We start from the raw sequence: 25,415 nt of genomic DNA on the forward strand, positions 1-25,415 counted from the left end.
AAGATTACATCAGACCATCATTTGGTAAGATTGTGTACAGATTAAGTCAGAGTAACACCATCTAATGTCTCCAAAAGCTATGTGGGAATGATTCTCAATAGGAGCTGGAAGCAACAAGCAAATGGGATAGGTCTCGTGTTTTGAATGGGAGAAGGAAGCTGTCTTCTTCAATATAATATCCTGCTTTTCCTTCCCTTCTAGTTCTTTCCTTCCTGGCTTCTCACTCTTATTCCCTACCCGTTTTGATCTCTTTCTGTAATCCCCCATCTCAATGCATTAAGTTTCCTGCTTTCTCTGAACTTCCCTTCATCATTGACACTGGGGACATAGTTGGGATGCAATGTAGTACCATGGAAAACACTAGATTTGATATGAGAGGACCTCCATTCAAATCCTGGTTCTTCCAAGTCACCTTTCTCACTTCAGGGAAGTCAGTTAATTTCCCTGAATCTCACTTTCTTCATCTGTAAAATGAGGGGGTTGGGCTACAGGACTTCTTAAACTTTTTCCTCTGATGACCTCTTCGGTGCTTCTTAAACTGTGGGGTCGCTACCACAGTTTAAGAAGCACTGAACTAGAAGACCTCTAAAGTCCTTTCCAGCTTTGAATCTATGATCCTGTGACTTTATTCAAGATAATAATTAAAATATTAATCAGTTATTTCCTGTAAGGCATATGTGAGGGCTGGGAGAAGTAAAGAGTTTGAAAATGGGGATACAGCAGCAGAAGACTCTTGATAGTATCTACCACTCACCACAGGCCAGTGTTAACTAGCCTTCCATTCCCCAGTATCTCTTTTTGTTATTGAGTGTGCCAAAAGATACAGTAGGCTTTCTGGAGACTTCCACATAGCTTAAAACTTTCAGTTTGACCAAATGATAACTAATTGATTTTGAGATTTTTTCCAGTCTCATTTTTCAAGGATTCTTTAATAATTAACTATGTTCTTTTTTTCTACACTAGCAGAGACTCCAAAATGCAATTCAGAACATTGTGTTCTGCAGAATTATTCATGTGTCTCTGTAGAAACTTATCCGTGCTTCCTTCAACATTAAGAACATGCTGTCCTTGGCCATAACACCCCACTGTCAGCTTGCCCCTAGAAAATGAATTCCTTTAGGGATCAAATGTGGCTTGATTGACTGGGCCAGAATTTTCTACCTGGTCTTGAAGGCTTAGGATAGAATGATAATGACAATACCTATAATAACTGGCATTTAATAATGTTTTGACACTTTTAAAGCACTTTGCAAATATTACATCATTGGAAGTTTAGGAAATAGTTCTGTGATTTTCATAATAATACTAATAATTTAGATTTTTCAGAATTGCCTCTTCTGGCTGAGGAGGCAGAACCTTACAATGCAGCTTGACACGATCAATCAAACCTTGACAATACTCTCACAGTCACTGTATTTTTGTACCTGTGTATCTTAAGTGAAGTGAATCAAAGATTATTTCTATGATTTATTTTTTGACCCACTTATTCTTTAGGATTAGGTTATTTAATTTCCAATTAATTTTTAATCCATATTTCTACTGCCCTTTGTTCAATATAATTTTTATTGCATTATGATCCAAAAAGAATATATTTGCTATTTCTGCCTTTTTACATTTGATTTTGAGATTTTTATACCCTATTACATGGGTATTTTTTGTGCAGGTGCCATGTGCTGCTGAGAAAAAGGTATATTCCTTTCTGTTCCCATTCCAAAGGTCTATCATATCTAACTTTTCTAATATTCTATTTACCTCCTTAGTTTTTTTCTTGTTTATTTTTTGGTTGGATTTCTCAAGTTCTGAGAGAGGACAGTTGAGGTTCCCCACTACTATAATTTTGCTGTTTTCTTTCTGTAACTCACTTAACTTCTCAAAGAATTTGGATGCTTGATGCCTATATATTTAGCATTGATATTGCTTCATTGTCTATGATACCTTTTAGCAAAATGTAGTTTCCTTCCTTATCTCTTTTAATTAGGTCAACTTTTGCTTTTATTTTGTCTGAGATCAGGATTGCTACTCCTGCTTTTTTTACTTCAGCTGAAGCATAATGAATTCTGCTGAAGCCCCTTACCTTTACTCTGGTGTGTAACTCTGCTTCAGATGTGTTTCTTGTAAACAAACATATTGTAGGATTCTGGTTTTTGATCCACTCTGCCACCTACTTCCATTTTATGGGAGAGTTCATCCCATTCACATTTACAGTTATGATTACTAACTGTGTATTTCCTTCGTTCCTATTCTTCCTTCTGTTTGTCCTCTCTCTCCTTTCACCTCCTCACTAGTGTTTTGCTCCTACCTACCACCTCCCTGATCTGCCCTCCCTACTGTCAGTCCCTACCCTCCCTTACTTGATCTCCTCCCCTCTTACTTCTCTGTCAGGTTAAATAGATTTCTATATCCAACTGATCGTGTATATTATTCTGTCTTTGAGCCAATACTGATGAGAGTACAGTTCAAGCAATGCTCATCACCCACCCTCCCATTTTCATCTCCACTGTAATAGCTCTTTAGTGCCTCTTTGTCTGAAAGAATTTGCCCCATTCTACCTCTCCCTTCCTTCTTTGTACTCCTCTTTCTTATCCCTTAAATTTTTTATGTCATTCCATCAAGTTTACCTTATACTCTCTATGTATATTCCTTCTAGCTATAATATTAATAATACAGTTTTTAAGAATTACAGGTATCATCTTCCCGTGTAGGAATGTAAATAGTTTGACTCTCTTGAATCCTCTATGTTTTATTTTCTTTTTTTACCTGTTTATGTTTCTCATGGGTCTTGATATTGGAGGTCAAATGTTTTTGATAAATTCCTTATGAATTATGCTTATGAAGCTTGAAATCCCTGTTTGGTTGAATGACCGTTTTTTCCCTTGATGTATTATGTTTAATTTTGCCAGGTAGGTGATTGTTGGTTGTAGTCCTAGCTCCTTTGCCTTCTGGATTATCGTGTTCCATGACTTCCAGTCCTTTAATGTTATGTCTGCTAAGTCCTGTGTAATCCTGACTGTGACTCTCCGATATTTGAATTATTTCTTTTTAGCCACTTATCATTTGTCTTTGACCTGACAGTTCTGAAATTTGGCTATAATGTTCTTTGGAGTTTTTGTTTTGGGTTCTCTTTTCTGAGGTGATTGATAGATTCTTTCAATGCCTATTTTGCCTTCTGGTTCCAGGATATCAGGGCAGTTTTCTTTAATAATTTCTTGAAAGATGCTATCCAGGTCCTCCTTTTAATTATGGCTTTCAGGTAGTCCATTGATTCTGATATTGTCTCTCCTGGATCTGTTTTCCAGTTGTTTTTACCATGAGGTATTTTACATTTTCTTCTACTTTTTTCTTTTTTTTTATGTTGTTTGATTCTTGATGTCTCATAGAGTCATTAGCTTTCACTTACCCAATTTTAACTTTTAAGGTATTGTTTGCTTCAAGTAGCTTTTGTACTTCTCCATTTAGCCAGTTTTCCTCTTTAAGAAGTTGCTTTCTTCAGTAGATTTTTGTATCAAACTGCCTACCATTTTCAGAAGAGGAGAGGGGAGGGAGGGAGAAAAATTTTAAACTCAAAATCTTGTAAAAAAATGAATGCTAGGAAAATGGTAGATGTTGGAGAAGATATGGGAAAATTGGAACACTAATGCATTGTTGGTGGAATTGAGAACTGATCCAACCATTCTGGAACTATGCCCAAAGGGCCATAAAACTGTGCATACCCTTTACCCCAGCAATACCACTTCTTGGTCTGTATCCCAAAGAGATCATACAGATGGGAAAAGCACCCACATGTACAAAAATAGTTATAGCAGCTGTTTTTGTGGTGGCCAAGAATTGGAAATTGAGGAGATGCTCATTAATTGGGAAATGGCTGAACAAGTTGTGGTACATGGATGTAATGGAATGCTATTGTTCCATAAGAAATGATAAGCAGGCAAACTTCAGAAAAACCTGGGAAGACTTACATGAACTGATCCTGAGTGAAATGAGCAGAACCAGAACGTCGTACACAATAACAGCAACGTCGTGAGATAGATTTGATAGCTTTGATAGATTTAATTCTTCTCACCAATACAAGGATCTAAGACAATTCCAAAAGACCCATGATGGAAGATGCTATCCACATCCAGGTTAAGAACTATGCAATCTGAATATAGACCAAAACATACTATTTTTTCTCCTTTTTTTGTTTCTTCTTTCTTATGGTTTTTGCCTTTGGTTCTAGTTCTTTTCTACAACGTGACTAATGTGGAAATATGTTTAATATGATTGTACACATGTAGCTTATATCAGATTGCATGTCATCTTGGGGAGGGGGTAGTGGAGGGAAGAGGAGAAAATTTAGAAGTGAATATTGAAAACTAAAAACAAATACATAGAATTTTTTAAAAATGAATGCTCAAACTTTTCTTGACATGTAACTGGGGGAAAGTAAAATACTGTTTTTAAAAACTAAATAAATCTATAATCCTATGTCTCTAGTGGAAAAATACACTGTTACCTTTCCCCAGTGTAATATAAATTCCTTGAAATGAGGTCAGGAACTCTTCTGTTTTTATCTGTGACGACATTGTACCCTGCTGATTGTAGGTGATTAACAAATGTCTGTTGAGTTGAATTGAGAACATTTTTCACTGCAAGCTTGCCAAAGGCAATTTCAAGGTAACACATGTAAACTTGCTTCTGAATAACATAGAATGAATTATGCACTGAGGAAAAACAAATATTGAAATTTAATTTGTGTTTTAGGATTCCAGAGCTGTTGTCCTGGCTGAAGAGGTTCCAGACAAGCATCCACAAGCCCCCCACTGCCCAGTTCAGTCCTGAGCGAGGACAACTGGATGTGTGCGTCACCACTGGGAGCCAAGAAGGCCTTTGTAAAGTAAGACTAAAAGGAACACGGCTCCTGTAGGTAGAACTGAATGTATTTATGCATACGTGCACCTCTTGGCTACCCATACGTGAATGATCTACGTTCTGGATTCGTGTTGGTGCCACTTTAGTCATCGTCTGGGCTAAAGACTAGGGAATGACACAGGAAAGGGGTATGTGTGTTGCTGACTGCCTGCACAAGCCACATAGAAATAATTTTGGGGTTGATTCTTTATACTTCTGCTTCCTTCTGTCAATGCAAATAATACAGAATTGATTAGAATATTACCATTACTGAATAAATATTACTTCAGTATATACTTAGACCATTGATAGGGGCAAATCATAAACCTTCACATGCCTTCTCATCCTGCCCACTTCCTGTCCATGGCCTTCCATATATCCTCCATGATCTTCTACCTGCTATACTGAAGCCCTTCCTGTAGTTCAGGGGTTCTTGACCTGAGAGTCAATGAACTTATTTTAAAAATATTTTGGCAATTATATTTCAATATAATTGATTTCCTTTATAATCCTATGCATTTTATTTTATGCACTTAAAAATATTCATCTGAGGAATAGTTCATAGACTTTGATAGTCTGTCAAAAGGGTTCATGACACAGAAAGAACCCCTGCTCTAGAAGCTTTAACAACTCTGATCATTAGTGCCACATTTCCTATCTGTCCATCTGTTACTTCTTCATTTTTTATGACTCCTCCATTTTTTTTTCCAGTGATACATAGTTTTATCTTTTACGATACCAACTCTTCATTGGTAATTTGATGTAGTTTGACTTATTCCCAACAAGTGTATCACCATCACCCTTTGGGTCACCCTCAGTTTTGATTCTTTGGAGTTTATGGTGCTCCATAAAAGTGCTGTAGTTTTCCAAATACAGCCAAGTCCATCCTTCTTCTAGTCCTACTTCATGATCCATCTTATACTCAGGCTTTTTGAAAATATTTATAGTGTAAACTTATCCAAGGGCTACTCATCCAACTGCTTGTCATACTATGGGCAATGTGCATTCTTCTTTCACGTAGTTCTTTCTAATATTACTTTCTCTATCAGTTTCTTTTGAGTAGTTATTGTGGATCTCACAACAAAAAGAAGAGTCCCATAGTATTGAGGAGTTTAATGTAATCAGCACAATGTCATTCGCAAACTGGAGTATTTGGAAGACTCATTATTTGTAGGGAATCCCTCTCATATTATGCAGAGGACATTCTTCATAGCATTGATGAATACTTTGAATTCTATATCTCCCTACTTTATAACTTGTTTGATTTGTATAGTCAAAAGATCGTTAATCAAAGTTATATCTTTGTTGTATCTATCAAAGAATCTTAAATGATCTTAACAAATTGCATAGGAGGTACACCTAATTGGAGAACAATTTTTAGGGTACGTTTTGTTCTGAGTTACCTTTTTAAAAATCCACAAACAATAGGAACAGTGAAGTCTTATGTTCTGATCCCTTTTCTGGAATAAACTGTTCATGATTTACAAATGTGAACCTTCTGAGTTAGCAGGAAACCTCTGGCTGCTCTCAATTTTTAATCTCAAACTATATTTTCATAGTTTTTCACCATACTCCAATGTGCTCATTTTATAATAAGGTCTCTGAGTATCTGTGTATATGTTGGCATATAGGAGGATCCACTTTGGAGGATCTAATCAACCTTTGCAAAACATTTCTTTATTTCTTTATTGTTTGCAATAGATCTTGCCTTAAACTGCAATTATCTTGTGGCCTAGACTTATCATGAACACTTCTAGAAGAGATGACCTATGACCAAAAGTTAACCAGTACCATGAGGGAAACTTCTTGTTTCCTTTGTGTACAGGATGGCATACCACCACATCTTTTATTTGCATTGCCTTTTTTTTTACATTTCTTTGCAGGAGAATATCATTACAGTCAGCTGCATCTTCTTTATATTTTCTGATTATATGTACAAGAATATTAGTGTTGAGGCAAGTCAGTTCCCATATCAATTCTTTGGTCACTGTATAGTAACCTCACTTTTTAAATACCAATGCTTAAAGGAATGTTTTTAGTTGGTCTAAAACCCATGTAATTTTTGTCACCTCTGCCCCCCTTTCTGTCACTCTGCTACCATCACTGCCTACATGGACACTCCCTTAGAACTGTTTTGTATGTTTATCTGTTTCATAGCCAAATGATTCATTACTTAGTGTGCAGCCTACTGTTGTTGAGCTTCTTCACACTTGGGTTGTTTCCAACACAGCAGTTGGTCACAGTGACCATATTGGAAGCCTTTCCAACTTAGTAGAATCTCCCAGATCTTGTGCTTAACTGGCATATCCTCTGAGAACCTATGGTTACTTCCACAACATGGGAAAGCATTGAAAAAGGATTTTTGCAGTGGGGCTCACATAAGGGCCCAAATCCTTCTGACTGAAGCATGTGGCCTACGGATGGTGTAAGGTTGATCATGGCTCCCAGTACACCCAGACAAGGGCCTCTCAGAATAAAGTCATTTGTAAGTGAAACACAAAGTAGATAGTAAACTGTATCTCAACTGGCAGGAGACTGATTAGTCAACGTGTACCATAAAGAAAAATGAAAAAGAAATAGATATAAAAATGAAGGCTCATATTTGCCTTAGATTATGATATTCTAACAGTGGCTTGAAATCTGTGGTCTGACAATCCTATTTCATTCCAGTTTCTATTGCTATATTATGCCAAAGGATTTTTTTAAATGGCAGCAAACATTTTAACTTTCCCAGAGCTCACTTTTCTGATGTTCCTTTTACTTCACATTCTTTTGGTTGGTGACCAGAGTTAGGTGATGGAATAACTAGTATTTGGAGACCAATAACTGAAAAGCCCCACTGAAGATTCACTGAAGCATGCTCTTTTTCCATCTACCCTATGAAACATCTGAAAACAAGACTATGACGAGACTTTAGCTAATTAATAGGAATATACTATCCTAGCACAGCAAAGAGGGGATTGTTACTCAAGTCTACCTCTCTGTCTTTACCTTTGTCTTTTTACTTCTATGGTCCTCAACTGATTTTTTTTCTCTATAAGCCAGCAGCCCTTAATTTTAAAAAAGAAAAGATTCACTTTCCATAATATATAATTTGGTTATTCTCTATGGGAGTAAATTATTTCTTATATGATAAATTTGCTGGAAATCCAGAAGACATAGTTATAAAGCTGAATGATGCCTGTTTTATTAGGTATTTGAGATGCTCATTAACCCTGGAGATAATGTCCTCTTGGATACACCTGCTTACCCAGGGACTCTGGCAGCCTGTGAGTATATGTGATAACAACTACACTTCTTTCTTTTATAAGTGTATAAAATCCAGTTTCCTGTTTGTCCTTGGAACTACATCTTCAGTATGGAAGCAGTGTGGCATCATGCAGAGTGTACTGAATTAGAAATCACATGGCCTAGCTTCTAGTTGTTGCTTTACTAGTTCTTAGCTGTGTGACTTTGGACAAGCCATGGAATCTGTCTGAATCTTAGCTTCTTCATTTCTAAATTGGGGATAACAGTACTTGCCTATATACTCAGGGGTTATGAGGCTTATATGTGATAAAGTAAGCAAAAGCACCTTACAAATTGCAATAGATGTGTAAGATATGATTGTTTTTATGGGACTTTCCTCTGAGCACTACAACAACAAAATTTGATACCTTTTACCCAGAATCATTAAGCCTGAGTATTAAAATTTGGGAAAAACAAATGTTTTTGAGTATCTACTTTGAACATTTATATTTAACAACATGAAAAATTGAAAAAAAAGTGTGAAAAAAGATAGTACAGGTTCACACAATTATAAGGAAACCATTTATTCAAAGCTAAATGTGACTGATAATATTAAAAGTTAGTCAATTTACTATATTAGGATAGACTTATTAGAACTACCTAACCATGGTAGGTCTGGTCTATGACCCTAAGATTCCCAGCATTACAAAGAAAGAATGAATGGTTGTCCTTTAATGTATAATTTTACATTTGACCACTAAGAGGAACATTTGCTTTTCTTTTTTAGAATATATCTGGGAAAGTAACTTGCTCATTGTATCTCTTAGAATCCAAATCATTTCCCCTGATTTCCTTTCATTTGTTGGCTACTATTAGACATCTATAAAACTGTATTTATCCTTGCACGTAGCTAATTAGTCAATAAAATAACATGGCCAGGTAAAAAGAGCACTGGATTTGACAATAGAAGTCCAGGCTTTGAGGCCTTTCTCTGTCACTTAACCATGAGCCCGTTGCATGTTACTGAATTTCTTTGTATCTCAGAGAAGTGGAGAATGGGGGAAAGATGGACACCAATACAGAAGTGATAAAGTTCTTTGAAAGCTATAAAGTGACCTATAAATGTGAGCCATTAGTATTAGCAAAGAGAGCATTTTGCACAGTTAATTGTAATTTATAATTGGCCCAAAACAGTGTTCACTGAGATCCTACTATGTCCAAAACACTTTACTGGAAAGGGGATGCCAGAGAAAGAAGAGACATACTCAGCCATCCAGCTCCTTACCATCATAGGATTCCAGATTTAGAGCTGGAAGACAGAGATCAAGTCCAGTCCCCTCATATCATATATGAAGTAACTGGGTCCTGAAAGAATTAGTAATTTGCCCAGAGCTCAATTACAAGAGCATGAACCTCCTAGGCGATGAACAGCAAAGCCTTCATAACACCACGTTGGGGTAACAGGGCCATTTGTATTTTTAAACAGTGAATTGCTTGTCTGAACCTTGGGTTTCCTTTGTTCATGTCTTCTCAACAGCTGAGGCCATTGGGCTGCAACATTATCAGTGTGTGCAGTGACCAATATGGGATTATTCCGGATTCCCTCCGAGCAGTACTTTCCAAGTGGAGACCAGAGGATGCACAGAAACCTGAAAGAGAGACCCCCAAATTTCTTTACACAGTTCCAAATGGAAACAATCCTACAGGAACATCATTAACATATGAACGCAAAAAGGAAATATATGAGGTATTCCTAGAGACTCTCACCACTTGAGCCCCTATTCCTATTCCTGTTCACTGTTAGTTTCTAGAGGCAGTATGGCATGGTAAATAGTAGTCTGGCTTTGTAATCAGGAAGACCTGGGTTCACTTCTTGCCTCTGACTCCTACTGGCTGTGTAACCATGGGCAAGTCAATGCCTCAGGCAGTTCTCTAAGACTATCAATTATAGTTGAGTTAACAATCTGCATTTGGGAGAGGGAGTTTACAAACTGGGATTGAAATCTTAGGTCTGGACAGTCTTGAGGAAAATGTTAGTTATTTCCTTGCTCTAGAAATGCAGCTTCTTACCTCATGATTAATAGACATAGTGGAAGGAAAGGGAATATCATTTTTTAGGAAATGTCATTTTTTAGATAAGATGAAAACTTCTGAGTGAGAGGAAATTTCTAAATCTATGAGTAGATAACACGAATACCTGTCACCTGGTGAGTGTCTGAATGCTAAGGCAGCTGGGGGAGAAATCTCATGAAGAGGAAATCCCCTGTCTACTATCTTACTGCTATTGGTCCATAAACTAGCTATAGCCAAAGCCACAAATAATTAGCTTAAACATAGTACAGTTGAATATTTATGAGATTTTTCCCCCTTTCTATTTTCTGTGGATGATTTTTATCTACAGGGATATTGGTCTGTGCCTGAGCTGCATACATATGAGAGCATTCATTATTAATTATCCCTAAGTTTGCTTTGTAATGTGATGGTGTATTTTATGTTTTTAACCTTTCTCCTCCCTTGACTACTACGTGACTCTCATGTCATTAAGAATTATGTCTATTAAAAAACAAAGATGAAACATACTTTAGGGTTTTTTCCTAACTGTTTTATTCTTTATGACAAAAAATAAAATGGGCATTTCCCTGTACATAATTTAGAACAGAAAAAGAGGATTATAAATGAAACTGAAGATCTATACTGCATACATCTTGCTTTTCTTTTTTTTGGTATGTAAGTTCAATATATAGCTTTCCAAGCTAGGATGTATACTTTGTGATATTAGTCTTAGGCATCCATCAGTTCTCCCTGGTTTTTCACTGCACATTTTTTAAAATAGGAAATAAAAGTTAAAATGTAAGTAATTAAAATAATTAAGTAAAAAAATATCCCATTAGGCTGTGAGCTCCATGACAGCAGGGACTTCTTTTACATTTCTTTGTATCCCCCATACTTAGCACAGTGCCAGGGCACATAGCAGGCTTATTGACTGACTGATTGGCTGTTGGACTGGAATGGAGTCTCCAGCTCTATAGGTTTAAGAGATATTTTTAAAGAGGGTGCCTTTATACTCATGTTAATTTTTTTGTTTAAAAAAGAATCTCAATAGGTGTTTTTCACATCTTATAGGACAGATACAGATGTAAGAAATTGAGTTGCTAATTGACTTTAACTTCCAAATAGCTCCTAAGAAATAATGATATTGTTTTAACATTTTTAGCTGGCAAGAAAATATGATTTTCTCATCATAGAAGATGATCCATACTATTTTCTCCAATTCAACATGGTAGGTTATCTTGTATACTTATTTTATAGTCATAACTACTTCTATAACTTAGATTCTTTATTTGTTGTCAGCCATCTGATTCCTAAATAGTGATGTAGTGGAAAGAACACTGGTCTGAGTCAAGAAATCTAAGTTCTGTTACCAGCTAGTTCTGCCAATTATTGGCAGTGTGACCTCGGTCAAATAACTTCATCCCTTGGAATGCTGGTTTTGTCGTTTGTTAAAAAAATATGTCAGTGATAAAACCTGCCTTTTCTGTCTCAATGGACAGTTATTATGAAGATCACATGAGATATTGTGCTTTGAAAATTGCCGTGATGGCAAGATAGCAAAGTGAATGGTTATGACTAATCCCAGATCCCCTTTATCAACAACTGAACCAAATAAAATGCAAGAATAACCAAAAAATAGAGAAGAAAGGAATCTTTTTTTGTTGTTTTTGTTTTTTTGGTTTTTTTGTTTTTTTTAAAAATTAATTTATTTTGATTTATCAACAATCACTTCCATATGCTTTTGAGTTGAAAATTTTTCTCCCCCTTCCTTCCCCCCCAACCCTCCCCAAGAGGGCACACAATCTGATATAGGCTTTACATTTACATACCCATTAAACATATTTTCACATTAGTGAAGTAAGTAAAAATTAAAACCAATAGGAGGAACCATCAGAAAGATGAAACAAAACTCAACCGAAGGTAAAAATAAGTGATAGTGATTCAACTTCCATAGTTCTTTCTTTGGATGTGGACAGCATTTTCCATCCGGAGGCCTCTGGAGATGTCTTAGATCCTCATAATGCTGAGAAGGGTTCAGTTTAACAATCTTAGTCATTGCATAACGTGGCTGTTATTGTGTACAAAGTCCTCTTGGTTCTGCTCACTTCACTCAGCATCAGACCATATAAGTCTGAAAGGAAAAAAATCTTAAGGGGGAGGGGAATCTCCCAGAAAAGTAAAAGACTGAAGAACTGAATTATGAAAAAAAAATGTCCAGTACAGTAAAGAAATTTTATGAGATCAAAGAGAAGAGGAAAAGGAGTGATAGAATATAACAATGACAACAAAACCCTTCAGAAATGAAAGTGGATCTTCCAGATGAACTTTCAAAATGGTTAATAAGTTCAATAAGAGTCATAAAGGAAGATCTGATATTTATAAAGATCAAATTAAAATCATTAAAGAGAAAACAAAAAAGATAAACATGGGACTCAACTGTTTGGAACATTCTGAGGAAGATTTATTACATAATAATAAAATTGTTCAGCTAGAAGACAAAACTACAGTGGGCAGAACAAATAAAATCAAAATAGCGGAAAAAAGAAGATTTGAGATCTCTATAAATTAAGGTGATAGGGCTGAGGAACAGAACTTATTGAGACAGTATGACACTTCTTGGTCTCCCAGAGAAGTATGAAGAAATAAATAGCCTAAATAGATAATTTCAGGAAGCCAAAGAAAAAAATTCCCAGTGGTGTTGAAGTAGTTTATCTCCAAAATGCCTAATACAAAAAAAGAGAGAATTTTTTTCTTGTGAGACAAGTAGATTTTTAAGATGACTGAAAATTTTCAGCTCTCCTTGGAGAAGAATCCAGTACTAGTTAGAGTCCTTTAGATGCAAATCTTAAGATGTTAAATGGGACTTTAAAGCAGTGGTGTCGCATTCAAATGGAAAGGGGACCAATAAACCACAGGTAAGGATCTTTGTGGGCCACATATTGACTTAGAAAATCACACGTTTATGTATTTCTTTTATTATTAATATATAAACACATTAAAATCAGATAGGAACTACTTTTTAATCTGGTTCTGGCCACACTCTTGAAGGAGTAGAAAAGTTGTCATCTTTTCAATGTTTTACCTTTTATGTTCAACTTAATGAGGAATGGAGAAGAGCCAGTGGCTAGAAATTGAGTGTAAATCCCTACAAAACAGGAACAGAATGAAGAAGACAAGTTTGTGGGGCAGGGCAGAAGAGACCATTATTGTGGCTTGAATGGAGAAGCCTCTGATTAAACCCCACACCTCTCTGGAGGATAAGCATGAAAAGTATGAAAAGATTTTGTCAGTGTTGTAGAAACCCCTGGTCTGTGTTTTGTGTGGATGTGGGTATATACATTTGTGCAGAGTCCAAGATTTAGTTGATACTAGTGAGATTATAAAAGTAAATAATATAAAATAATGTAGAGGAGGTATGAAGGAAATCAAATGTAATAATTATATCTCTGGATTTAAACAGATTGAACTCAAGACTGGAGGGAAATATTTACATCAAAAGTCTCTAATAAAATTCTAGCATACAAAACCTATTCAGAAATGACTTATATTTAGAATATTAAGAAACACTTTCCAATAGATAAGTGGCCAAAGGATATGAATCAACAGTGTTTGAAAGTACAAAAAATATTAACAACCACATGGAAAAATAATCAAAATTGCTGCTAATCAGAGAAATGTAGATTTAAAACAACTTATCATATCACCACACACCTACTAAGTATGATGAATATGAACAATTCAAAGATTTGTGGAAGAACATATGAAATTATGCAAAGTGGAAAAAAACCAAAATTATTATTTTATTATTAGTAGTAGTAATTTATTATTTAATTATTTAATTAACATATGAATTGATTACACTTACTTAAATAAATAAATTTCAAGTTAAGTACCAAGGTTGCTAATGGTACTATCTTGCTAAAATTAAAATATACAAACTTCCTTTATTTTCACAAATGGTAAATTTTATGGTTTAGTATGCAAGAATTTACTAGTCACTTTTTTGATGATATTTTGCTTGATTATTTTCAGGTATTATATTTGGGCCGGTGAGGGTTCCCTTTCCTTTTTTGGTTTGTTTTGCTGAAACAAAATTTGTTAAATAGAAAAAGAAAACTTTAAAGTATCATGAACTTGTAAGTTATTATTACCTTTGCACTAAAGACATATTTATTAAATTTAGATTATTCACACTCCATTCCTTTCCTTGTTGTCTTATAAATTGTGGAATATATATGTTAGTCTGCATTCTTCTTCTTATTATTATTATCAATCAAAATATTTCCTCCACAGAATACATTCTGTTACTCACCATGTATTTCCGCAACACCATAATTTTAGAAGAATCAAAATGGCACATGGTGTAAAGAATAAGGGAAAGACATGATGAATTTAATTAGTACACAATATGTTACCATAGATGACTTAGTTGCAAAAAGTTCCATAAGAAACTTCATGAAAGGGGTGTGTGTGTATCTCAAGGAATAACATGAAGGTTGAGGGAAGAATGATATCTCTGTCACATTTGAGTAAAACCTTTGTTGAAGATTTATGGAAAGAAATGAATTGCTTACAACCAGCATGAGTAAAGGCATCATCCATGTTAATGATATCAAAGATCCATGGATGGGTAACTCAAATATTCAGAGCATATTTTTACAAGGTTTACAGAGTACCTTCCTTCCAGTACTCCTGAGAGGTAGGTAATACAAGTATCGCTCTTTAAATGACAGATAAGGAAACTAAAACACAGAAATGTAACATGACTTGTCCAAGGTCACACAACTAGGGCATATGATTTATCTGAGATGGATAATATTATCTCCCTGTCCTGAAATTGGTAGCATTTTTATTTATTATAGGGTTCTTATTTAACTATTAAATAGGAAACAACATGGGTTTCTGGACTTGAGTTTTTAGCTAGCTCATCTTGTTTCCCATAAATTTTGATCTGACAGAATGAACCAGAGCTGGTATTTTTTATGGACTCCAAACTATGGTCTGTGCTTCATAGTTTCTTAAGTATTATTACACCATGGCCAATGCTTTGGCCTGAAGGTTGATGGTAGAAAAAATGGATTTTCAGTGTGCTCATTAATTAGCTCTGAAGGCCACTGCTCTTCATTGCCATGTCAAAGACAGAGTCCCCCAAGGAACCTGAAGTTCTTAATCATAGTCTTGAGTTTAGAAACAACAAGAGCCAGTTTGAACAATGGCACAGAGTCATAAATTATATGAAAATCTCCATACTCCAGGGACTTAGATTTTGACATCTCTACCACGATAGAGGAGGTAGTTGCAGCCATGAATGCAAAATCACACATGGGTTAATGGCAGAGCTATTGAACCAAAGAGAGCTATCTCCAGATATGGCGTTCAAAGGCCAGGTGTCTAACTATGAAGATTTTCTGTGGCTAGCAATAAGGAAAACAATAAGGACCTGTGATTAAGGAAAGATTGAAGTGATTGAGATGATTAGTCACAATGACAAGGACTTAAGCTTAAGCTTTTGTGACTTTGGAAGACTACAACTCCCTAGATAAGGTCATTATTCAAAAATATCATAACATAAATGTTACAACAAAAGTGAGAAAGGGCCTGTCTAAACAAGTAATTGCTATTGATTTTCTCTACCAATGTAGTCACAGAAGTTCTGGGAACTTTAGAGGTGGCTTTGGTGAGAAGGAAGATAATAATAGCACTACTTCATAAGGTTGTTATATAAGTCAGTATTTGTACAGAACTTTGCAAACTTTAAAGTGCTATATAAATGCTAGTTATTATTGTTATTTAGCCAAAGTACAGAGTTGTTGTTGTTGTTGTTGTTTGTTGTTTTCTAAGCAGTAAGGAGTGGCAGGAGTTAGAATAGCGACAGTTACCAGGAAACAAAGTTTAGCAAGAGCGCCACATTATAATAGATATTCTTATAGGTCAAGAAATCACACTGGTAAAGAGAAAGACAGACAGACAGAGAGAGAGAGGAGAAAGAAAGAGAAGAAGAAGAAAAGAAAGAGGGAGGAAGTAAAGAAGGAAGCATTTCCATCTTCCATGTTATTTTCTACATTCCTGTAAGCTAACAGATTAACTTTTGCTCATGCTTAATGTTGTGTAAAATATCAACCAACTCCCAGATCCCCAAGTTGCTTTTCTCACCTGTAAAATGGAAGTAATAATGCTGTCAATTACTTACTTCACTGGCTTATTGTGAGGAAAGTGCTTTTAAGACCTTAAAGCACTATGTAAATCTGAGTTATTGCTCCCTAAAGTTTGCCTGTGCATGCCTTCCTTTGCCTATCCCCTTTTTATCCTCATTGTAATTGTGGACTCCTTTATCTTTTATCGATTAGGGTAGTCTTAGGTCCATTCTATAAGCTGTGCCAGTTCCAGTTTCCATTTTCTTTGTTTTATTTGTCTAGCTGATTCTTCACTACTCTGTATGTGCCCACCATCCTTCATTTTCAACTTGTCCCATAGCCCTTTCTCTTGATCTGATTCCCTGTGGAATGAGTAGAGGCTATTAGGAGTCTCCCTAAAGTTCATAAAAATTATGTTTTATGTACAACTGGAACTTCTGCTCAGCCTCGCCCCTGTACATACAGCATGTTGCTAAAGAAACCATGAACAAGACCAAGTGTTTACAAGAGAACATGAAGTCCAGCTTCTCTCTCCTATCAGGAGCAGGAAAATGAAAATGGAAATGATAGGAATGCCATCCTAACATGCTCCCTCTCTTGCTATCTCAGAAGAAGAAAAAAAATGTAACTTACTAAAGCACTTATCTAGGGCCTAGTACAGTTCCATAATTACTTTTGGTTTTGTTTTTCAGCCTTGGGCACCAACGTTTCTTTCCATGGACACTGATGGTCGTGTTATCAGAACAGATTCTTTCTCAAAAATTCTGTCTTCAGGGTAAGATCATTTTTCAGATAATGTGCATGTTGAAACTACCATTGTTTGTTGTTTCTATGCCAACTCCTGTTAGGGGTCTCTTTCCTCAAACACTCTTATTTGCTAGTTTGTCAACCTACTCATCCACTTCACCTCAGTTATACACAGGGTTGGATCTTGCTGTCATCCACAGTCGTTCTACTTCCTTGATCAAGAGCTCTAGAATTCCCTTATGTGATTATAACCTCTTCTTATTCCCACTTTCTCTCTGCCTCACCACTCCCATACATATTCTTTGACCTCACCTTCACCTCCAATCCTTGGTACTTTCCTAGGCCATCTCTCCTGCACTAGAAACATTTTTCTCTCTTCCCAATCTGAATCCTTTAGTTAACCAGCTCAATTCTATATTATCCTCCACTCTCAGATGCCTATTACCTGGTCTTATCACCAGTCACACCTTAATGACCTCTCACCCTATATTATTCCCACCATTTTATCTCCCTCTCTCCTACTCAACTGCAGCTGAATAAAGCTGGGAGAAATCTCAAACCTGGGATTGACTGGACCCACTACATATTCCTGTTATCTAATCTCAATTGGGATTTTACTGCCACAGGCTATCCTTTTACTTCCTCCTAATAGAATGTATTCCAGATATTCTCTTCTCTCCTCAAGCCTTCTATAGAACTCTCTTCCTCACCCTTTTAGCTCAAGACCTCACCTCCACCTTCACAGCAAAAATTGAGGCCATTCACTGTGAGTTCTTTCATCTTTCTATACATCTTTTCATTCACTGCCATCATCTCCCCTCGCTTCTTCTGTCCTCCTTTACTGTAGTTTCTGAAGAGGAGTTAGCCTTTCTCACTAAGACCAAGCTCTAATCCTTTATCCCCTCTCTTCATATCTTTTCTAGCATATTTTCTCCACTAGCATTCCCACTCTCTCTCTCTAATCTTTCATCTCTCCCTTTCTTCTGGTTCCTCTCCTGCTTCCTGTATCCACCTAGTCTCCCCCACCTTAAGATGCTCTCATTCTAGATCTTTTTTCTTTCTTAACCAGATGCCTAAAATAAGCTGTCTACACTCATTGTCTCTACTTTCACTCCTCACACTCTTCTCAATACTTTGCAGTATGGTTTCTGATCTCATCACCTAACTGAAACTGCTCTCTCCAAGGTTACCAGGGATTTCTTTTTTTAAGAAATGTTTAATGATTTCAATTAAGAAAAATCTGTCTTACTCTACTACTGAAAAAAAAAAAGAAAAAGGAAACTCTTATAACAGTCACGTGAAACAAATTCCCATATTAGCCATATCCATAAAATACACGTCTCATTCTTCACCTAGAATCCATCACTTCTCTGTCAGGAGCAGGGAATGTGTTTCATCATCAGTCTTCTGGAAAGGTGGTTGGTCATTATGTTGATAAGCGTTTTTAAGTCTTTCAAAGTTGTTTGCCTTTGCAGTGTTGTTATATAAATTATTCTCTTGGTTCTGCTCACTTTACTCACACAAAACTTCCCAGGTTTCTCTGAAACTTCCTCTCATCATTTCTTACGGCATGATAGAATAGTATTTCATTACATTTGCACACCATAATTTGTTCATTTAATCTTCATCCTTCTTGACCTCTTTGTAGTATCTGGCACTGTTGATCACCTTCTTCTCCTGGATACTCACCTCTAAGTTTTCATGACATAGTTTCTCCTAGTTCTCCTATTTGACCATTCCTCACTCACCTTTCCTGGATCAACTTCTGTGTCATGCGCCCTAACTATCCTCTTCTCTTCTTTTTCCATGGTCCAGAGAACCTAATCAGCTCCTATATGTTCAATGATCATTTCCATTTAGAAGACTGCCAATTTTATATATCCTGTCCTAAACTCTATCCAGTTCTGCAGTACCAACTTCCTATTGAACATTTTGACTATGCCTATAGGTATTCTATACGCTTTTCAAACTCAACATCCAAATTAGAACTAATTATCTTTTCCCTAAACTGTCCCCTCTTCCAAACATCTTTTGAGGTCACCACCATTGTTCCACTCATCCAGCTTCAAAACCTCAGTGGCATCCTTGACTCCTTACTCTTACCCCACATTTAGTTACCAAGTCTTATTGTTTCCATAAAATCACCTACATCCTTCATCTTCTTTTCATGCACACAGCCACTGCTCTAGTTCAACCTTTATTATGTCTTATACTAATGCGGTAGCCTTATGTTTAGTCTCCCTTCCACAAGTCTATCCCCTCCAATCTAGCCTCCACATAACTGCCAAAGTGATCTTTCTAAAATGTGGGTCTGACCATGTCTCTCCTCTACCCAGTAACCTACCTATCACTTCTAGGATAATACATTAAATTCTCTGTTTAACACTCAAAGTTCTTCACAACCTGGCCTAATTTACCTTTCCAGACTTATTACACATTAGTTCTTTTCATGCCCTCTCTCATCTGGTCATACTGGCCTTCTTACATTTCCTTATACATGACACTCCACCCTTCATATCTGCGCCTCTTCATTAGCTCTCTCCTGTTCCTGGAATGATCTCCTTCCTTACACCCACCTCTTAGAATATTTCATTTCCTTCAAGACTTGGTTCAAGCTTCCCCTTCTCCAAGAGAGCTTTCCCTGTCTTCTTCCTACTCCCTCCACCCCAGAAATTGCCTTGTGTGTTTTTTTTATATGTACATTTTTGTTTTTTCAAGTAGAATATAAGCTCCTTGATGCCAGGAGTAGTTTCACTGTTGCCTTTGTATCTCTAGCATCTAGCACATGGCAAGCATTTAATAAATGCTTTTTGATTGAGTGATTAATTTGTTATTTAAGTATTACATTGTTTTGGTTTTGTTTTTAGGTGATGGGGTTAAGTGACTTGCCCAGGGTCACACAGCTAGTAAGTGTCAAGTGTCTGGTCTGAGACCAGATTTGGACTCAGGTCCTCCTAACTTCAGGGCCAGTGCTCTATCCACTGCACCAAGTATTACTTTTAAAAGAAACGTCCTGTTAGGCATTTTAAACTTTGTATTAATGGACGTGCACTGAAGTCTTGCTCCAAGATCATTGTGACCCTGAGGTGAACCTGGATTCTCAAACCACATGCCTACAAAGTACAACCTCTTAACAAATACTAATAAGCTGAAAGAGCTTCAAGTCTGGGTCCAGCAAACCCAACCAGGTGTGTGGTCTGAGAACTATCCTGATTAAACTCAGAGACTCATCACCTGAGGGAGGATCATCAAGTGATGAATTTTTCTGTCCATAGGAACTCGTGAGGACTCCTACCAAGCACTAGAGGGATTATGGTCTACTTTGATAGAGGAAATACACACACCAGCGGCTAGGAGGCACAGTGAATAGAATCAGGGCCTGGAGTCAGGAAGATATGAATTCAAATCCAGCCTAAGACACTTAACTTTTTGTATGGGAAACCTTTGTTTCCCAACTGTAAAATGAGGATAATAATAGCACCTGCTTCCCAGTATTGTTGTAAGACTCAAATGAGATAACATTTGTGAAGTACGAAGATACGATATGTGGTACATAGTAGGTGCTATATAAATGCTTGCTGTTATTTATTTTTATTGTCGTTGTTGTTACCACTGAAATCTACAAGCCTGTCTTAGTGTAACTCAGTCCTGTGGCTACTGCCATGGGATGTACATTCTCACCTCCTTGAAGCTAGACACTTGCTGAGGCAATAATTTTTTAGTCACCCTGAAATAAGAAAAGAAAGGGGCTTTATGAAACCTGACCAGGTCTCTTGTTTTAGAAAAGTCAACCATGAAAATGCTGTTCTTCAAGTTTGCACATTTTACAACCCACTTATCTTAATAAAATACCCTGAGAATGAAAATCTGTCTGATTATTAATATCTACCTTTTCTTCCTTAGTAAGCCTCCATTTTTCAAAGACATTTTACTCTTAATTGTTTTTAAATCATCAAGAAAAATTGTTGAAACTCAGTCTATGGAATAGTTTAGCTGCTGGATTTTTTAGCTTCATATATATTTGATGTACTTCTCGAAATGCTGGGACATAGTTAAACCATTCATTAAAAATTTATACTTAAATTTAAATTCATACTTTAAATGAAATGTGAAATAATGTGATTAGGATGCTTTACCCTTCTAGAATCCACATCCTTGAAGATACTGTGTGGCCTTAGAGTCAAAATGGGCCTTCTAAAGGAATTCAGTAGCTCGTTAAGTTATGAAACCAATGATTCAAATTTTTGTCATTTGTGTAATATTTTTTCTATACTTCCACAGGTTGAGAGTAGGTTTTATAACTGGTCCCAAACCTCTGATTGATCAAATTGTTTTGCACATGCAAGTTTCAACAATGCACACCAGCACTTTTACACAGGTAAGGAACCATTAACTAAATGGAATCTTTTTGTGATGAACATGGAAAACAGATTTTTTGCAAATAGAGTGACAGGCAGGGGGGTTTCCAGGAAGGACTCTTGCACACATGAGAACATTTGGGTTCTAGCCCCTACCCTACCACTTGTAAACTATGTGGTCTTGGAGAAGTGAGGATAACATGGAGTAGTGGATAGACTTGGAGTCATGAAGATGTGGGTTGAAATCCCACCTCTGACATTTACTAGTTGGTCCACATGTGATTATGGTCAAGCCATTTAATGACTCTGAGCCTCAGCTTTCTCATTTGTAAAGTGCAGGTGATGATATCTATAGCACCTATTTCACAGAGTTATCACGAAGTTCAAATGAAATAATCTTTGTAAAGTTTCTTTGCAAACTTTACAAATGCTATGTGTGCATCAATCACTGAATCCAGGTGGCTCTCCAAGCCCCCTCCCTTCTAAATGTACTCTACACAAATGAAGCAATACCTCACTATCTCATTTTACTTTTATTTATTTTTAATGTATTTGTTTTTTTTTAATTAAAATCTACTTTCTCTTCCTCCTGCCTCCCACTCCCCATTGAAAAAGAAAGGGAAAAAACCCTAATTACATACATGCATAGTCAAGCAAAGGAAATTCTCATATTGGCCTTTCCAAAAAAAAAAAAATAGATTTTTTTTCCATCTGAACCCTGAGCTTTAGTGGTTTCTTCTCAGGCATTACTTCTGTGTGTTAGTATAGATAGTAATATAATTAGCTTTCATATTGTTGTTGTCAGCAACCCTGACATCTTTCCTTTGCCTCATTTCAAAAAAAGTTCTAGCTTTAAGCCTAGAACAAGCACTTGATCTAGAGTCAAAGGACCTAGGCTTAGATACTGGCTCTGCTACTTGCTATCTCTGTGACTTTAAGTGTCCTATCCTCTCTGTTTCCTGATGTGCAAAATGAATAGATCACATTCAGTAACCTACAAGGGATAATCCAACTGCAAATCCTATGACATTTTTAAGTGTAAATGATGTAGCTATGAATTTCACTTTCCAAGAAAAAAATTAAATTAATTAGAATGAAACTACTTCTTTTGGTTTGATCCAGTGTTAAATGTTTCACTTGTCAATTCAGGTACTAGGGGCTTGGATAGCTACAGTGAGCTCTGGTTCAGGGCAGTGTAGATCTGAAAATCTAGCAGCCAAACTATTCCACAGACTGAATTTTAACAGTTTTTCTCAATGATTTAAAAACAATTAAGAGCAAAATGTCTTTGAAAAATGGAGGCTTACTAAGGAAGAAAAGGAAGATGTTAAGCTAGCCTTCAGAACCAGAGCTCACTAGAGATGATTAATAACCATCCTCAATTTTTACATTTAGCCAATTGAAAAAAAATGTAAACAGTCCTTTTGCAGTGAGATATAGTAAATTTTAGTCAGTCAATAAGCATTTATTAAGTGCCTACTATGTGCCATGACCCTGACCATTGTTTTCTCTCTTTCAGCTGCTGATAACCCAGCTCCTGCAACAATGGGGAGAAGAGGGTTTCCTGAACCATGTAAACAGGTATTGACATTTTGGTTAAGAGGTTTGTAAGCCCAGGGCCTCAGCACTCATAATGGGATGTTTCCACCTGTGTGAGAATTATAATGAATGTTGAACATTTGTTCCTGTTGTAGTGGTAGCATGAAAATTGCATCAGATTTCTATAGGAGCCTTTTAACACCTCTGTGGAAGTTCTTGTTGTTCTTCCTTTTTGTATGTAAAGAGGGCAGTCAGAATAATTCAGAGACTTGGCAAAAGCTTGTTTTAAGGGAGTAACCCTTCCAACTGACACTTCTTATCACTTTATCTCATTTAAGATGCTACTGAAACACTGGGACCATTTTTTTGGGTTTTTGGTTGTTTTTGATCTGGATCTGTGAATTGTTCGATGTGGGGAATTCCTAGTATGGAAACACTCTCCACTGATGCACATGGGCAACTCTTCCTCTTAGAGAGTTGCCTGGGGCACTAGACCTTGACATGACTTGGCTAGGGTCAGTCACCTTGCAGGTTTATGTCAGAGGCAAGACTGGGACTCAGGTTTTCCTGACCTCCTCTCTCCACTACTCCATAGTGCTTGTCAAAATAAGATCATAAAGGTATTTTAAAAGTGTCAGTTAATGGAATAATTGTATATAGATTTTCCATGAACAGTTTCAAAGTCAGCATCTAATAGCAGGTTTTTCCATGCTTAGCTGAAAACTCTTAACATCCAAAGGATAATGGATTCTCTCCCCTGGGTGTATGATAGATATAGCTTTAATAGCTTAAAATGGCATTAGGAATTTGGGAAGAACACTTTTTTTTTGGCTGTGAGTGCTGCACACACAAAAATTTATATAAAAGCAACTATAAAAAGAAAGTGGGCTGAGGAGGCAGACTGTCTGAATAATCAGGGTAATTACTTTGTTTATGTAGACCTGGTTTCTGAGTCACTAATGTCACTAGTTATGGACCTGAGAACATAATATAGTTTTCCTCATTCTCCTACCAGTGATTGATTGTGCTGCTTCTAAAGTGACCTTGTTTTCAGGGTGCGCGTTTTTGCCCTTTCCTTCATCATTTTGTGGCTATTCCATAGACAAATAGGTTTATTATCTTCTTTTACCAAGCAAGCACTCTATGCTTTGATGAAATCTGGAAACCAGAGCAATTTCTTATCAACTGTGCTGCAGAGACCTATTAGCCTCTATAACCTTTTCCAGGAATGTTCTGACTTTTTCATATTGGGCTTTTAGGGTGATAGCCTTCTATAAGGAGCGGCGAGATGCCATGTTGGCAGCTGCAGACAAGTGGCTCAAAGGTCAGTGGATTGTGTATCACATCTTTAGCAATAAACAATAATTACACCCTTGGGCTGAGCCCAGATCCCCATTGGTAAGAACTGTAGGCCCAAACAAAACAACAAAAGCCTCAACTATAAAATTTCTTTTCCTCGAAATTATCTGGAAATTAATAAAGAGCTAATATCCATCACAATCTCATCCATTTGCACTTTATCTTTCATTTACTAAGATATTCTAGCTTTGTTTTTAAAAATTGCATTTTCTTGACCATTATTTATTAGTATCTAAAGAGCTATCTAGAACATTTACTAAAATTTAAGTAGAACCACAGGTTGTCCTTTTTTTTAATTATGTTCAATGTCTATTGCTAGAATTTTGGGGGTTTTTTTTAATTACTTTTAAGTAGAAGACAGCATATGAAAAAGAGCAATTGACTCTACTTATCAGAAGATATAAAGTAAGATGTCCAAGACAAGAATGGTAAGAATCCCATTGTACTCTGCCCCACTGAGATTACGTGGGGAATACTGGGTTTGGATCTGGGAACCACATTACAGGACGGGCCTTGATAACCTGTAGTGCAAGCAGAATTATAGAGCAGTTCAGAGGAGGGCAGCCAGGGTGGTGAGTGGCCTCAAAATCAATTTATACAGATATCAGCTAAAGGAACTAGGAATATTTAGCCTGGAGAGCAGACGATGTGGTGGTTATTGTCTTAAGTATTTAAAGGGCTATCATAAGGAAGAGGAGCCGGATTGATTATACATGGCCCCAGAGAGCAGCAAAACTAGAAACAGTTAGTAGAATTTGTGAGGACAAATTTAGAATTGATTTATTTTGTTTTGTTTTTGGTTAGGCAATGGAGTTAAGTGACTTGCCCAGGGTCACACAGCTTGTAAGTGTTATGTATCTGAGGCCAGATTTGAACTCAGGTCCTCCTGAATCCAGGGCCAGTGTTCTATCTACTGCGCCACCTAGCTGCCGCTTAGAATTGATTTAAGGAAACAACATTTGCAGCTGGCCGGGAGGAGAATGGGTTGCTTCTAAAATAGTGTGCCTTCTCTCCTTGCAGGAAATCTTAGCAAAGTCTGGATGACCTCTTGTTGGTTATGTTGCATGGGTGCAGGTTGGACTAGGGACCTTCTGAGGTCCCTTGCAGCTGA

General features: G+C 36.6%; 1 protein-coding gene across 1 annotated transcript in view; it reads left to right on the forward strand.

Moving 5' to 3' along the window:
- AADAT (aminoadipate aminotransferase) overlaps positions 1–25,415 on the forward strand; it is a 34,193-nt gene that overhangs the window by 4,683 nt on the left and 4,095 nt on the right. The window contains exons 4-11 of the mRNA XM_020997864.2: positions 4,741–4,873; positions 8,081–8,160; positions 9,658–9,862; positions 11,330–11,395; positions 16,994–17,076; positions 21,330–21,426; positions 22,926–22,987; positions 24,205–24,269. Coding sequence (XP_020853523.1) covers positions 4,741–4,873; positions 8,081–8,160; positions 9,658–9,862; positions 11,330–11,395; positions 16,994–17,076; positions 21,330–21,426; positions 22,926–22,987; positions 24,205–24,269 — 791 coding nt within the window. The remainder of the gene's footprint in view (positions 1–4,740; positions 4,874–8,080; positions 8,161–9,657; positions 9,863–11,329; positions 11,396–16,993; positions 17,077–21,329; positions 21,427–22,925; positions 22,988–24,204; positions 24,270–25,415) is intronic.

The sequence above is a fragment of the Phascolarctos cinereus genome, unplaced genomic scaffold (assembly GCF_003287225.1).
Source record: "Phascolarctos cinereus isolate Bilbo 61053 unplaced genomic scaffold, phaCin_HiC Scaffold_9;HRSCAF=440, whole genome shotgun sequence".
NCBI lineage: Eukaryota > Metazoa > Chordata > Mammalia > Diprotodontia > Phascolarctidae > Phascolarctos > Phascolarctos cinereus.